The 14,082-nt window shown below is 33.4% G+C and overlaps 3 protein-coding genes across 5 annotated transcripts; 2 read left to right on the plus strand and 1 right to left on the minus strand.

The window, feature by feature from the left end:
• Window positions 1–59: 59 nt before the first annotated feature.
• LOC135126948 (uncharacterized) lies at window positions 60–4,348 on the plus strand. The gene is made up of 6 exons (XM_064053197.1): window positions 60–2,555; window positions 2,605–2,658; window positions 2,703–2,871; window positions 2,922–3,287; window positions 3,334–4,070; window positions 4,123–4,348. Exons 1-6 carry the CDS (start codon window positions 166–168, stop codon window positions 4,268–4,270), a joined length of 3,864 nt encoding a protein of 1,287 aa, XP_063909267.1. The 5' UTR covers window positions 60–165; the 3' UTR covers window positions 4,271–4,348.
• On the minus strand, window positions 4,265–10,389 carry Sec3 (Secretory 3). Of its 2 annotated transcripts, none has more exons than XM_064053199.1 (8): window positions 9,331–10,389; window positions 8,926–9,279; window positions 8,582–8,869; window positions 8,337–8,533; window positions 7,693–8,048; window positions 7,499–7,644; window positions 4,674–4,796; window positions 4,265–4,625 (listed from the first exon to the last, which is right to left on the minus strand). In XM_064053199.1, exons 1-8 carry the CDS (start codon window positions 10,165–10,167, stop codon window positions 4,401–4,403), a joined length of 2,526 nt encoding a protein of 841 aa, XP_063909269.1. In that variant the 5' UTR covers window positions 10,168–10,389; the 3' UTR covers window positions 4,265–4,400. The 2 variants fall into 2 exon arrangements, with proteins under 2 accessions (XP_063909269.1, XP_063909268.1); XM_064053198.1 differs by having other exon boundaries at window positions 9,328–10,389.
• Window positions 10,390–10,486: 97 nt separating this feature from the next.
• Window positions 10,487–12,846, plus strand: LOC135126951 (sorting nexin-6). Of its 2 annotated transcripts, XM_064053201.1 has the most exons (9): window positions 10,487–10,590; window positions 10,734–10,964; window positions 11,015–11,136; window positions 11,185–11,513; window positions 11,563–11,678; window positions 11,885–12,067; window positions 12,206–12,223; window positions 12,369–12,478; window positions 12,529–12,846. In XM_064053201.1, exons 1-9 carry the CDS (start codon window positions 10,588–10,590, stop codon window positions 12,620–12,622), a joined length of 1,206 nt encoding a protein of 401 aa, XP_063909271.1. In that variant the 5' UTR covers window positions 10,487–10,587; the 3' UTR covers window positions 12,623–12,846. The 2 variants fall into 2 exon arrangements, with proteins under 2 accessions (XP_063909271.1, XP_063909272.1); XM_064053202.1 differs by lacking the exon at window positions 12,206–12,223.
• The last annotated feature ends 1,236 nt before the right edge of the window (window positions 12,847–14,082 follow it).

Consider the following 14,082-nt stretch of genomic DNA (forward strand, 5'->3'; position numbering starts at 1 on the left):
TTGAGCAATTTTTTGTGAATGTAAATGAAAGTAGACCCAGAAGTTTGTACAAGGTAGGTCAAACTGCATCTGACGTGTAGGTCCAACTCTCTAACCTAACTTTTGTTGTATATTTTGTGTGTGCTGATTTCTGGATAAGCTTTATTGATTGTTACTATTATTACAATGGAATCATCGTGTTCTATACTAGATTACGTACTATCGAACGACGCTTTGGATAATTTGATACAAACGTGTTCGTGTCCTCAAGCTTTCAACCCTTTAATCAAGCTCAAACATCGAAGACTCTTGGAAGGCTCATGTGAGAAAATACACTTTTCTGTTGACTGTATTTTCAACAGTAGCATAAACGTGGATTTGAGTAACGACATCCTTAAGACAGCTTTATTAATAAATGCAGATACAAATACACTGATAACACAAACTGTGACCTACTGTGTTGACAAACTATGGTTAGGTCGAAATTCGGACGAAGTTTACTACGCCATAAATTTATTCAACGTAATTTTAGAACATTACAAACGTGAACATAAACCCCTTCTTTTCACGGGGGACGATTTTGATCAGTTTCAAGGGGGGGTTTTAAAGGTTTTGCAAGGATCAGTAAAACCTCTCATTACATTTATTATAGTTAATGTTTTTCCAAATTACACATGCGTGTGTGATCAAGAAAGCAAAAACTGCTTCTTATCAAAAACGTTTGACTTTATTAAAACGGAAAAAAAGTTGGAAGTACTTTGCATGTGCTTGGATCAATTTATTCAACCTGAGTTTGATAGAGATGACTTTAATTTATTAAAATGTGACGATTTTTGGTTTCTTATAACGGATTGCATAGTCGACAAACGCCACTATTTACAAAGACAAGCGATGTATTTGTTGGGTAAAAGTATGGACATTATTCTGAATAGTGATAACTTGTCATGTCTTCCACAACACCTGCAAACAGGAGCTAATGACATGAAAAAGATGTGGAAAAATTATTTTATTCTTTTAGATGTGTCCAACGAAAAGCAGTTACATATCGTTGAACCATCATTATCTATGTTCAGCTCAGTGAAAAATTTAGACTTCTTGTGGAGGTCTTGTCTATACACAATTTTTTTAAATCACTCGCAAAACGTTGTTGTTTATAATGTAGCTACGTTTATTTTGCAAAATGAAACTGACTGGCATAATTTTTCAAAAATCATTGTGGTGTTATTTTCGGCGATTAATAAAAACGAGTATAACGCTGACTCTAAAAATGTTTTTCAAGAAATGGGTGTTTTTTGTAACAAATTAGACAACTCTCATTTTAATATTCTCCTTTCTGAGAGTTTAAACGTATCATGGGTTCCTGCCGCCATCTGGGGGCTTTATAGCAACGTTTTTAACAAAGCCACTAATTTTGAAATTCCGCTATTGCTTCTTGAAAACGTAATTAAAAAACTTAAACTTATCCCTCATAAATTTATTAGAGGTGGCTGCATTAGAGTGGTGTTAAATTACTGCACAAGAAATTGGAAAGTTGATTCTTTAAACGATCTTCTCAAAATGTCTCTACTTTTACGAAACAGTGATGATAATTTATTCGAAAATTTTATAAAAATGAATGAAGAACAAATTCACTTATTGAGCGATGAATTACACAAACAGATTTTTGATTTTGTAGAAAATAGTGACAGTGAAGACTTGGAACGTTTCACAGTAGGTTTAAAAATTCTTCAGTTAATACACGTAGACTTAGACTTTAAAATCATGCTCCAAAGTAACACAACTAACTCAGAGCAGCTGTTGATGCTTGAAGATTATTTTGAAAGCACTGACTTAGAAAATCATTTAATAAGTAAATTTGATTTCGTTGAAAACATTGAACACGTTGCAACTTTACTACATTTAACTGAAAAATTTTCTTCACAGAAGCTACTAGAAAAGGCGTCTAATATTTTAATTGAAGAATCGTCGCACAATGACGCTCAAAAAATTCTTGCTTTTGGAGTACTTAGTATAAATAATATTCAAACCGATCAGTTTGTACAATTTTACAAGAAATATGTTCAAACGTTTGATGTTAAAAACGAACGAATAGTAAACTTTTTTGTGAAAAATCTGATCAAGTCCTTAAGTGAGTCTTGTTCAATAGTAGATCTAGAAGAGTCAGTTGGTATTTTAGAAAACGCGCTAGACTCCCAGAATAGTGTAACAATCACAATCCTCGAAAATCTGGACTTAATTTTAAAACACGTTCAGCAGAACACAGTGCTTCGATTTATGGAGAGATGTTTTGATGAATTTGTAATTTTAATTAAAAGTGATAATTGTAGAACCACAACAACGAAATTTTTGTCACAAATATTTGAGCCACATTTGCTAGAAAATAATGATTTTTGTGAAATATTACTTCAGTTTTCGTGGAAATTGTTGGATATTTCAAATAGTGCAAATTCGATTGCGTATATTTTGTCTGAAAAACTTACTCATTTAGTTAAACAAAAACCTGAAACAGGTCGTGTATTTGTTTCTGTTATTGTTGAATTAATTCTGCATGGAATTGTAGTGAATAAAAGCGAAAGGTAAGTGGATTTTTGAAAATATGCATAGTTTAATTCATACGTAATTTAGAGTCGACTACTACGTCTGTCAAGAAATAGGAGTCACATTACCAACTGAAAACAAGTGAGTTGATGTATTTTTCATAAAAATATTTATAAATCTTTTAGTCCTAATTTAGAAGAAATTTCTACAAGATTGTGGGCTCTTGAATCAGTTCTGTTTTTAATAAATGAAGAATCGCCGAGTTCTAGAAATAATACAGTAGGGAACTTTGTGTCGGATTTAGTAGAAAGGTACATGAAGCATTTTTCCAAACGATATTTCCCAGATTCACAGGTGAACAAAAATTCTTTTGTTTTTCACTAGTCGACGTTGTTTATTTTTAGATTCATTTAGAAAAATTGAGAATCCTGCAGACGTTAATGTTGCTTCAGAAACACGTGACGGAAGAAAAATCCACATTAATCGAACTTTTGGTTGACAGTTTCATATCAGAAACCCATCAACCCTCTGTTAAGCATTTAATGCAGTGGTTATTAATATTATTAATAAACAATGACCACACTTACATCCAAAATATAGAAGAAAAATTAAAAACAATCGATAATAATAGACCTTCAGCGGTCTCCGGACTTATACCCGTCCTTTATCATTTAATAGTGTCCCAAAAAGAAACTCATTGGGATCGACTTATAGAAGTTCTGTTACCTTACACAATGGGGGCGCAATTTAGACTACGCGTATTTTCTCAGGTAAGATTTATTTACTACCATTTGAACTACTTCACGGGACTTCCAGGTGGCCCTCCTGAAACTCCATGACAAAGCCATAACAGCACAGAAGTCCGAGTTTTTACAAAAATATCAATTTCTTCACACTTCTCTCAAACAAATAATCGAAGCTACAGCCAACGCGAACTTTGACGTTACTAACATTCATCACGAATTCCTCGACTATTTCAGCCTGGAAAATTCTGATTGTTCCACTGTTTTCTACAAAATCCCGAAAAGTAACGGAGTCACTGAAATCGAATGGGAAAATTTGTGGGCAGCTTCCAATCGTCATAATTTCAAATACGTCCAATTCGACCACTGTGATAATGTAAAGACAGAAACTACTACTTTAAAAAATAGAGCTGTTAATAGGTGCAATGAAAATATCCAAAAGAAAGTCACCCCTTGGAAAGACCTACTGGATAATCCTGAACCCAGTACTCAGACAAATGACTTCATTCTAGTAACGTCCCTTATCGAAAAACCTGCCAACTTAGGAGGATTAGCACGCACGTGTGAAGTCTTTGGTATCAAAAAAATGATAATGCGAACTTCGAAAATCACACTAGAGAAAGAATTCAAAAGTTTGAGCATGTCGTCGGAAAATTGGGTGGATATATCGGACGTGAAAGTTGAAGATTTGCAAGAGTTTATCGTCGGTGTTAAAAAAGAAGGGTATTGCGTTGTAGGGGCCGAACAAACCGCCGAAAGTGTGAAGTTGGAGCAGTTTGAGTTTCCGAAATTGACAGTTCTTGTATTAGGGTAGGTGATACGTTTAGTTTTTTATTTATTTTATGTATATTTTTCTGTTTAGTAATGAGAAAGCGGGAATTCCGGCAAATTTAATTCCTCTGCTTGATAAATGTGTCGAGATACCGCAATTCGGTATGGTCCGTTCGCTAAATGTCCACGTAGCAGGCGCCATTGTGATGTGGGAATATTGTAAACAACAAAAGTTGTAACCATTTTGTATTTAATTTTTTTTAATAAAAATTGTGCAATGCTGGTTTTGTTTGCGCATTGCAGCAACATGATAAATACAGTTGATTTATTTATTGAATTACTTCGTACTTACAATTAGTTAGAATTTCTTCAGTGGGACCTCGCGATATCTGAAAAGAAGTGTAAAATATCGTCTATTGTAAACTCCAAGTTAATCATTGATCCCGGGTAACATTGTTGGATTAAATCTTCCAGCATTTTATACTGTCTAATAAATTCTTCTTGCATTGCTCTCCACACTACTTGTAGTAAGTTTCCTTCTTCTGATAAATGCTTTTCAACTTTTTTGTACAAAGATTCTAATCCTTTTTTCACCTATCAATTGATGTTACAATGGTAACTTTTCTAGCTTTTTATAGTTACCGTGCTTCCAGGATACTGGTTTATCACTTTGCGAAGTTCCTGTTTGCTAAATGCCAACTGATAACTAACTTCTGAAGCTTTTACACCACTTGCGACTCTTGCTTGGACTCCCTCAAAAAATGTCTGAAATTATAGTACAGTGTAAATTTTCATTATTTGCCGGAAACAAAAAAAAACTTTTATATTTTCGAAAAAATTATCGTATTTCCTATTATTCTGCAATACTCTAAACTTTTTTCTACGCTTATATACAATAGTATTAAAAAAATGATGTCATATTATTAGAGAGAGCATGAATGAATTAGAAATGAAGCCGAAAATTTTAATTTTGTTGTAATTTTTGAGGGTGGTCGAAAAATGTCAAAAATTTCATAAGTGGGGAGAATTGAACAATTGAGCTTTTGGAAAAGTTGTCTAAAAGTACATAAAAAATTCTAGATCTCGACTTATTGATTTGAAAAATATAGCGTGTTGATGGTCCCGGACCAAAATTATTCGAAATACTTATTTTATTAAAATTAAAAAATTAAACTTATTCGAAATACTCAGTTTCAACTTCCTGTTTTTTAAAGATTCTAAAAATTGTCATAATTGAATTGGCGATTCTGGAAAAATTGTAGGAATTGTCAAGAAATAACTTCCACTTCCGCTATATATTCTATAAAAAAAAACTCTTTCGCTAATTTTCGAAAGTTGTCGAAAAAGCGGCGAAAATTTCATATTGAAAAACAGAGCATTTGGGAAAATTGCCTAATAATCTACAAACAATTCTGGAATACAACATCTAGGCGTATTGATTCGAAAAATATAGCGCGTTGACAGTTTCGGATCAAGATTTTCGAAATATTCGCTTTCAAAGTCAAATTTAAAAAATTCTAAAAATTGCCATAATTTTATTCAATTGGCGACTTTTGTAAGAATTGTAGGAATTGTCTAAGAATTGAGAAATAAAGCCCAAAATAACTCCCGGAGGTTTAAATCGACAAAAAGCCTGTTTCGGCAATTTTTGAAAGTGGTCGAAAAAAGGTCGAAAATTTTATATTAAAAAACAGAACTTTTGGAAAAATTGTTTGAAAATCCACAAAAAATTCTACGATATAAATCTCGACATACTGATTCGAAAAATATAGCGTGTTGATGATGGTCTCGAATCAAAATTTTCGAAATATTCGGTTTCAAAATAAATTTTTTAAAAATTGCCATAATTCAACTGGCGATTTTGGAAAAATTGAAGTGAAGTGAAGCCCAAAATAACTTCTGGAGGTCAAAATGTACAAAAAAACTCTTCGGCAATTTTCTAAAGTGGTCGAAAAAGGTGGAAAATTTCATATTGAAAAACAGAGCTTTTGAAAATTGTCTAAAAATCCACAAAGATTTGTGAGATAGAGGTCTCGACGTGCAGATTCGAAAAATATAGCGTGTTGATAGTCTCTGATCAAGGCTTTGGAAATATTCGATTTCAAAATGTTTTTTCCTTACTCTAACAATTGCCATAATTCCTTTCGCGATTCTTGAAACTCTGTAGGAATTTTTGAAGAAATGAATCCAAAAATAATTCCTGGAAGTTTAAATCTACGCAAAAATGCCTTTTGGTAATTTTCGAGGGTGCTCGGAAAATGGTAAAATTTCCATAAGGGAGAGTATTGAAAAATTGAGTTTTTGGAAAAGTTGTCTTAAAATACTTAAACAATTCAAAGGCAAAGATCTCGATGTGCTGATTCGAAAAATGCAACGTACTTAATGTCTGGTACCACGATTTTCGAAATATGTATTAGGCTTCAAAGTCCAAACTTTTAATAATTTTAAAAATTGCCATATTTCAATTAGCGATTTTGGAAAAATGGTAGGAACTGCCCAAGAAATGAAGCTGAAAATAACTTCTGCAAGAAATCCAAAAAAACTTCTTTCGGTAATTTTCAAAAGTGGTCAAAAAAGAGAAAAAAAATTCATTTTGAAAAATAGAGCCTTTGGACAAACTGTCAAGGTTGAAGAGAGTAAACCGAAAATAGCTTCTGGAGGTTGAAATCTACATAAATATGCCTTTCAGTATTTTCGAAAGTGCTCGAAAAATTGTAGAAATTTCATATTGAAAAATAGAGCTTTCGAAAAAATTGTCTAAAAATTCTGCGACAGATCTCGACGTGCTGAATTGAAAAATATTGCCCATTGATGGTGTGGGACCATGATTTTCGAAATATTCGGGGTAAAAATTAATTTTTTGAAAAATTTCCATGCCAACTGTGCTAAATTTGGATGTCTAGGGTAAAAACTCATTAATAAGTAATAAATGCAGGAGTGTGTTATTTTATAAAATTTAAATAGTTTTGACCATGCAAAATTTTGAGTGACGTTATCAAATTGTTGGGGGAAATGATTAGCCGAATTTTCGTTAGTGTTTTACCGTTTAGATGATTTTCTTAAGTACGTATGAAATTTGACAACAATCGGTCCGACAGTTTTAGCGATTATCCCTCCAGTAAAAATCGATACAGATGATAGACGCCACAAAGAAACAGACGGAAACGGGAGATCTATTTTTTCGTACTATAGGGGTCACAGAATGTTAGAAAACATGAAAGTAGCCATTAGTCGGATGAACCCTACTACGATGGGTGACGCTCGGGGCGTAAATATGATGTGGGTACCTGGTATCCTCGGCCTAATAATTTCCCCCATACTTAAAAATGTTTAACTACTGGTTATATCAGAAAATATTAACAATTTAAACATTTAAATCCGCTAGTCTTGAAATTATTTTTAATTAAAAATGATAGCTACTCTGAGATAAACGAATAATTGCAGAAAAAATCTAAACAACTCCTTACATTTAGTTTTTCCAAGGGACGACCAAAATACAAAGTAACATATCCTTGCAAAGCATCGTTATACTTCTGTTTAGCCTCTTTCCTCTGCGCGTCCAGCACTGATATTTTCAACTGAGACAAAAGTGAATACAGATGATGGTAATTTTCTGAAATTAAAAACACAGACATAACAACAACAAATATTAAAGTTTTACCCATTTTTATAACTTGTGATGGCGTTTTGTGATGATCATTTGAGTGCATCGCTATATATTCTAAAATAGTATCAACGAGTCTAGTGTACCACTTTTCCAAATCTGCACGTCTATCACTTTTCAGCAAACAATCCGCATTTAGAGCGAATTCTTCAATATTGGACACATACGGCAAAATCCCACACTTGTATTTCCTTGACAATTTACATTCTTTGACCGAGTCTATTTGCATTTGCATAAACTGATCTAGCGAACGTTTGACTTCAATGAGTACAGAGGCGAACGTATTGCTTAAGAATGTACTCTGTGCTGACATTACGTGTTGGTTTAGGCATACTAACACATACATACAGTAACTGAAAATAGTTTTAGGTATTAGGTATAGTTTTTTCAAGGACGGTTTAACTGCCATAAAACTTTCATTACCCGCTCGTGACCATGAAGTAGCTATATCCCAACCATGAAATGCACTCTTTGGATCACTAACTTTAACAAAATTAACTGTTTCTGTTATGATTTGATCCAATGAGTGTGACAGTTAGCCCATCACAAATATCATACGTGATAAAAAAAATAGTTGTTAATTTCGAGAGGGTAGTTAGAGTTTTACGTCAGTGAATAAATATCCAATTTGTTAAACTCACAAGCTATCTTGTCTTTTGATATGATCAATCAAACTATCTAATTCGCTCTTCAAACATGAAAATAAATTACTCATCATGTTCCGCACGTCTTCATTAATTTGTTTTTCCGCCTTACGTGGTGAAACGACGTTCACATCAATTTCTGGGCCATCAAGAGTTGTTAAAGTATTTTTGGAGCTTGGACTCAAAACATCAAGCTGAAAATAATTTTTGTACTTTGATTAAGCGCAAAGAAATTATTAAACCTGGAAAAATGCAACACAAAATTGTTGTTCCTGTAAACAAACGGGCTCAAGTTGTGTCAATACTTGTTCTAACGTGACTTTATAAGTTTTCCTGTCGTGTGTACTTGTTTCTAGGGACCACATGTCGCGATCTAGGCCAATAAGAGTGGTAGGTGACGTTGCTATTCCAGGCGCCGCAATTCGTGTTTTTGCAAGCTCAAATAAATTTTTTAAATCTCGTTCATACAATTTTCCTAGTGAATTAGTGTATACACTTTTTAAGGAATCATAGGACTTTCTATCCATGACCTAAAATGTGAATTTAATTTAATTTTATAAATGGTAAATAAATTTGTTAGTGTTACTTTAATCCAGTGCATTAGGTCTATATATGAATTTAATTCTTTATGAACGCCACTGTGCTGAGGCAATATTAACCCTTCCACTGTTTTATCAGACTCGCCTTTATGATTACCATAATGAATGAATAAATTATTCAACTGCCTACAAATACTACGCGAAAATTTTTCCTTATATTTTTCAAATCTACGCCTCTGTTCTTGAACGGCGGTCATTTGCAGCAAAGCTTTATCGATGTCTGAATTCATTGCAACTTTTAACGCATTACCAGCTTCCACTGCCGCTTTTAGGCCTTGTGGAGTTGTAAAATCGGCATCTTCTAAAGTCTCTTGATATTTCCTGGGGAGGTCCAAACGTGTCTACAATTTACGATTTATCAAAACAATAATAACACAATTTCAACACACCACAATATTTTCAAGCTCCCGTAACAACAACTGGTTATTTTTATCCACCACAGAAATCATCGAGTTCTTCTTTTCCATCTTCTCCATTGTGTCTCTAACATGACAAAGAATCTCATCATACGAATCCAGTTGTTTCTCAAGTCTATCAGCCTCATCAATCGCTACCTTCAACTGACCCATTAACATTTCCACTTGCTCTTCAGACGCCAGAACACATTGAACATTTTCACCATCCAACAGAGACAAGTCTCTTGCTAATATCTCCATAAAAGCTTCAGCATTACTAATTGCAAACTCACATCCAGACATTAACCTCTTCAAATCTTCTTGTTCCTTATCCGTGATCGCTTGAAAATCTTCAGTCAAGTCGTTATCTCCAAGCAGTGGCGAACTCACGAATTTGTTTTCTGGTGTGACGGCGTCTTCGGTGATCCACGACAACGGCACATTTTTGAACGTCGGCATATCCTTCATTATATGTTTAACCGCTTGCTTCCACAGATGGTGGATGAATGAGTGGCGTTCTTTCACGTTTGTGGCCACCCAACGGTACAATTTGTCAAAATGAAGATCGAACTCTTGTGTCTCACTGGATTCGTTGTAGCCGTCCACATTTTTGAGTTCAGCTAGAGCCCAACTGCGCTTTCTTTTATGAGTGTGTTTATCGGTTTCTTTCACTTGTACGATTGTTATATTGATCGGGGGGCTCGTCGTGCTGACAAGACACAAGAAAGAGGTTTTCTTTTTCTTCATGTATTTACTGACATGGCAATATGTTATGAGTCGTTCTTCGTTAGGCTGGAAGATTTCCTGCAGCGCGCGAACAACCATGGAAGTCATTGTCGATTTATTTTTAGCTTATAAATGTTTAAAAACTAGTTCGTTTGCATATTGAGGTTAGGAAACGGGACAACAGATCCGCCCACTTGTCAAACGGAAAACGCAGAGTAGCCAACAAGGTGGCCTGAATATATTAAAATAATTACATACTAATTGAACATAAACAACACGGTACATCATTATCGACGTTATTATTAATAGTTTAGTCTATGTATAAAAGATGCACTTAACATTAATTAAAATTAACTGTAACAAAATTAAGTGTGAAGTTATATAATGTTGGGAGAACTTGTGCCACGAAATGACGTTTATTTGAGTGATGACAGTTGACAGCACGCCATCATTGCAGTGATTGTGATTGTTCTTATGCCGATTATTTGTTAAAATTGATGATTTAAACCCTTTTTTGTTGTGTAGAAGATGGTAAGCGATCATGTGTTGTTGTCATTACTAAATTTACATCTAAATTATAAGTGAGAACGTCGTTCCAAGGAGGGGCGTTTGTTGTATAAAATAACCTCTTATCGTTTTGGGCAGGATTCTAATTGGATAATTATCCATTACAGACGGACAAATCCAACCAAGATGAGGGCAATAATGTCCCTTTAATAGATAATACATTAATTGTTGATATTTCTGATGCTCTTAGTGAAAAAGATAAAGTTAAATTTACTGTACATACTCGCACTACCATGAAGAATTTTCAAAAACCAGAATTCTTGGTTGTTCGGCAACACGAGGAATTTATATGGTTACATGATCGGTATGAGGAGGATCCGAAGTATGCAGGGTATATTGTAAGTGTTAATAAAGTTGGTGAATGCGAGGTGCATTGTGTGTGATGCAGATACCGCCGCCACCACCCCGTCCAAATTTTGATGCCTCACGTGAAAAACTCCAACGTTTAGGAGAAGGTGAAGGGACGATGACTAAAGAGGAATTTACAAAAATGAAGCAAGAATTGGAAGCGTAAGAAATAAAAATCAACAAAAACATCTTTTAAGAAGTAGTTTTTAGTGAATATCTAGCAACCTTTAAAAAAACCGTTGCAATGCATGAAGTATTTCTTACACGTCTTGCCAGTCATTCTGTATTTAGAGAAGATTCTCATTTACACGTTTTTTTGGAGTACGACCAAGACCTATGTGCTCGCCCCAAGGGAAAATTACAACAACTTGGTGGTTTAGTTAAATCAATTGGAAACACTACTGATCAGTACTATCTTAACGCCACTGTTCGAGATGTAAATGACTTTTTTGAACAACAAATGAATTCGTTAACTGAGTATCACAATCAACTAAAAGAAGCTACTCATCGAACTGATAAAATGACTGAAAAACACAAAGGTATAATTTTTGTGGTTGTTGCATATTATCTATTTTCTTTTTTATGTAGAACTAGCTGACAGTTACATCAAGATCTCTGGTGGTGTGCTACAACTTGCCAATAATGATCCTGGGCCATTGGATAAATTTTTGGCCAAAGTATCTGATACATTTGAAAGAGCAAGAGTAAGAATGATTTATGTATTTGCTGTTAATTAATGTAATAGTAATTTACTGTACACCTACATGCAGTTTTATTGCAACAGTAATTTAAAAATGCAATTAAAACAAACTATCAGTCCTTTATAGTCAGTCCATTCATTACCAGTAATAAAATTTTATGTGGGTCCAAGTAAAATGTTCCTCCAAAAAGTTGTTATTTTTTTTTGTAGAAAATTGAAAGTAGAGTAGCTAGTGACCAAGATTTAAAACTAGCCGATACTCTACGGTACTACATGAGAGATAGTCAGGCCGCACGAGCTTTACTAGTTAGGCGACTAAAATGTTTGGTGAATTATGAGAATGCCAATAGAACCTTGGAGAAAGCCAGACATAAAAATAAGGATATTCATGCGGTATGTTATGCTTATAATTTTTATCGCTGTAATATAATTGTATTTGTATATATTTGGGTTACATTTCTAACATATTAAGAATTTTAGTCAGTATTTTGTATTAATGTATATTTTTAATGACATGCTTACGTGGTAAAGGCGCCTGAAGTACAAGAGGTATTTATTTATTACTGATAACTGAGCACTAGATTAGGGGAATGTGCATGTTATTAATAATTTTCACACAATTAATAATAATTAGCTATTTTATCATTTTTATCGAAGTCTGTATTTTTACATTAACCATTATATTTAATTGTAGGCAGAAGCAGCGCAGTCTCAAGCTTGTGAGCAATTTGAAGCAATTTCTGCACAAGCGAAAGAAGAGTTACTAGATTTTAAAACGCGAAGGCTGCATGCATTTAGGAAGAGGTAGTTTGATTTAAAAATTGCCGCAAATTCTAAATACACATTTTTTTTAGTTTAATTGAATTGGCCGAACTCGAAGTAAAGCATGCAAGAACACAACAAGATCTGCTGAAAAAGTCGGTTCAAAGTTTGAGGGAATTACTTTAATCTTGGTGATATCTTTTATATATTTTTGTTCCACTATTTTGTTCACACATTCCTTTTTTTATTTTTTCCTAATAAGGAGTGTTCTGCTTTATTGCTATAAAACTCGTATTGTTTTGGTTATATCAAATTCTATAATTATTACATAAAGATAACGTATCATATATTGTATGTTGTTTATATTTGAATAAAAATTAAAGTTTTCTAAAAAAGAAATATTAAATCGCTTGGTTTGTTTTATTTCGACGCTGCGGGTGTTATTAGCGCAAGCAATAACAGGTGATAAGTGTTATCTCAACAGTTGTCGAATTTTTTTGAACTAATTTTGGGGATTACAACCAATAAAAGTTATCACCTTGATACCTTTTACGAAATATAAACAGGGATTCACGTTTTAATGGACTTTTAATGATTATATAATTTTATACCCACTTTTCTAACATTAAGTTGTTTGTAAGTAATGTAATGTTTAGTTGGTTGCCGCTGATTCTATGGTAGCGAAGTCCCTCTTCTGCACGAATTCGGACATGGATGAAAAAGCGGAACGTTTTGACAATGGAACCTTTTATTTCTTTTAAATATTTTTAGTCTGATTTAAATTGTATTAATTTTTTTATAACTACTTTGGAACATTATTGTTATTACTGTTATTAAAAGATGAATGATTGATTGCTTCACTACGTTAGTACGTAGTTTGTTTATATACATTCTTATTTTTTTAAGCGTAAATTTCATAAATTACCATTTTGTCGAGTTTGTGTATTTTAATTTCGCAGTTACATATCTTATTATTTTCACAGAGAATTTCAAAATAAGAAAAAATGATTGCAGATAGGCAACTCGGAATTCACTTGATGTACTGTAAAAAATATGGATGGCAATTATCTATATGACTGGTAGCCACCACAATACGCTCATATAGTTAGTAATAATTACGCCTATTAAATAACGGTGAAATTGTTATCAGAGTGTCATCAGAAATACCAGCAAGGGGATGGTAAGAAAGAATCCGTAACATTATGTGGTGGATTAAATGCAATGTTGTCTTGGTTTTTGCTGATGTAAATTCTGCTACATTTATGTTACTTGTTACCTCATCTACTTACATGTGTGAGTTCTTTTATGTTGCATTAAGCGTTTCAAATGGAGATAAGGTCATAAAAACGAAAATTATGGCCAAACATAACTGCCACCGCAATGTATTACAGACGTTACTAGAAGGGATTTCACGCTTCCGCGTAGAAAAGAACTGTTAAATTTTTCCACTTTTAGAAATAAATTTACTTCAGGTAAACTTTACATGTAAAATAAATTCTAGTAAGTACGTAATAAATAAATCGCTTTTTATTTGTTTCATACTTCGAGGAAGGATATCCTTTTTTCAAGGTTTTCTACTGATTTAACAAGTCAATATTTGTAAAATTGCGCAAGGAAAATGCATCTGATATACCATGTTATTTTAA

The sequence above is a fragment of the Zophobas morio genome, unplaced genomic scaffold (genome assembly GCF_036711695.1).
Source record: "Zophobas morio isolate AGI-343-1 ecotype UQ-CSIRO unplaced genomic scaffold, CSIRO_AGI_Zmor_V1 ptg000011l, whole genome shotgun sequence".
Classification (NCBI taxonomy): Eukaryota; Metazoa; Arthropoda; class Insecta; order Coleoptera; family Tenebrionidae; genus Zophobas; species Zophobas morio.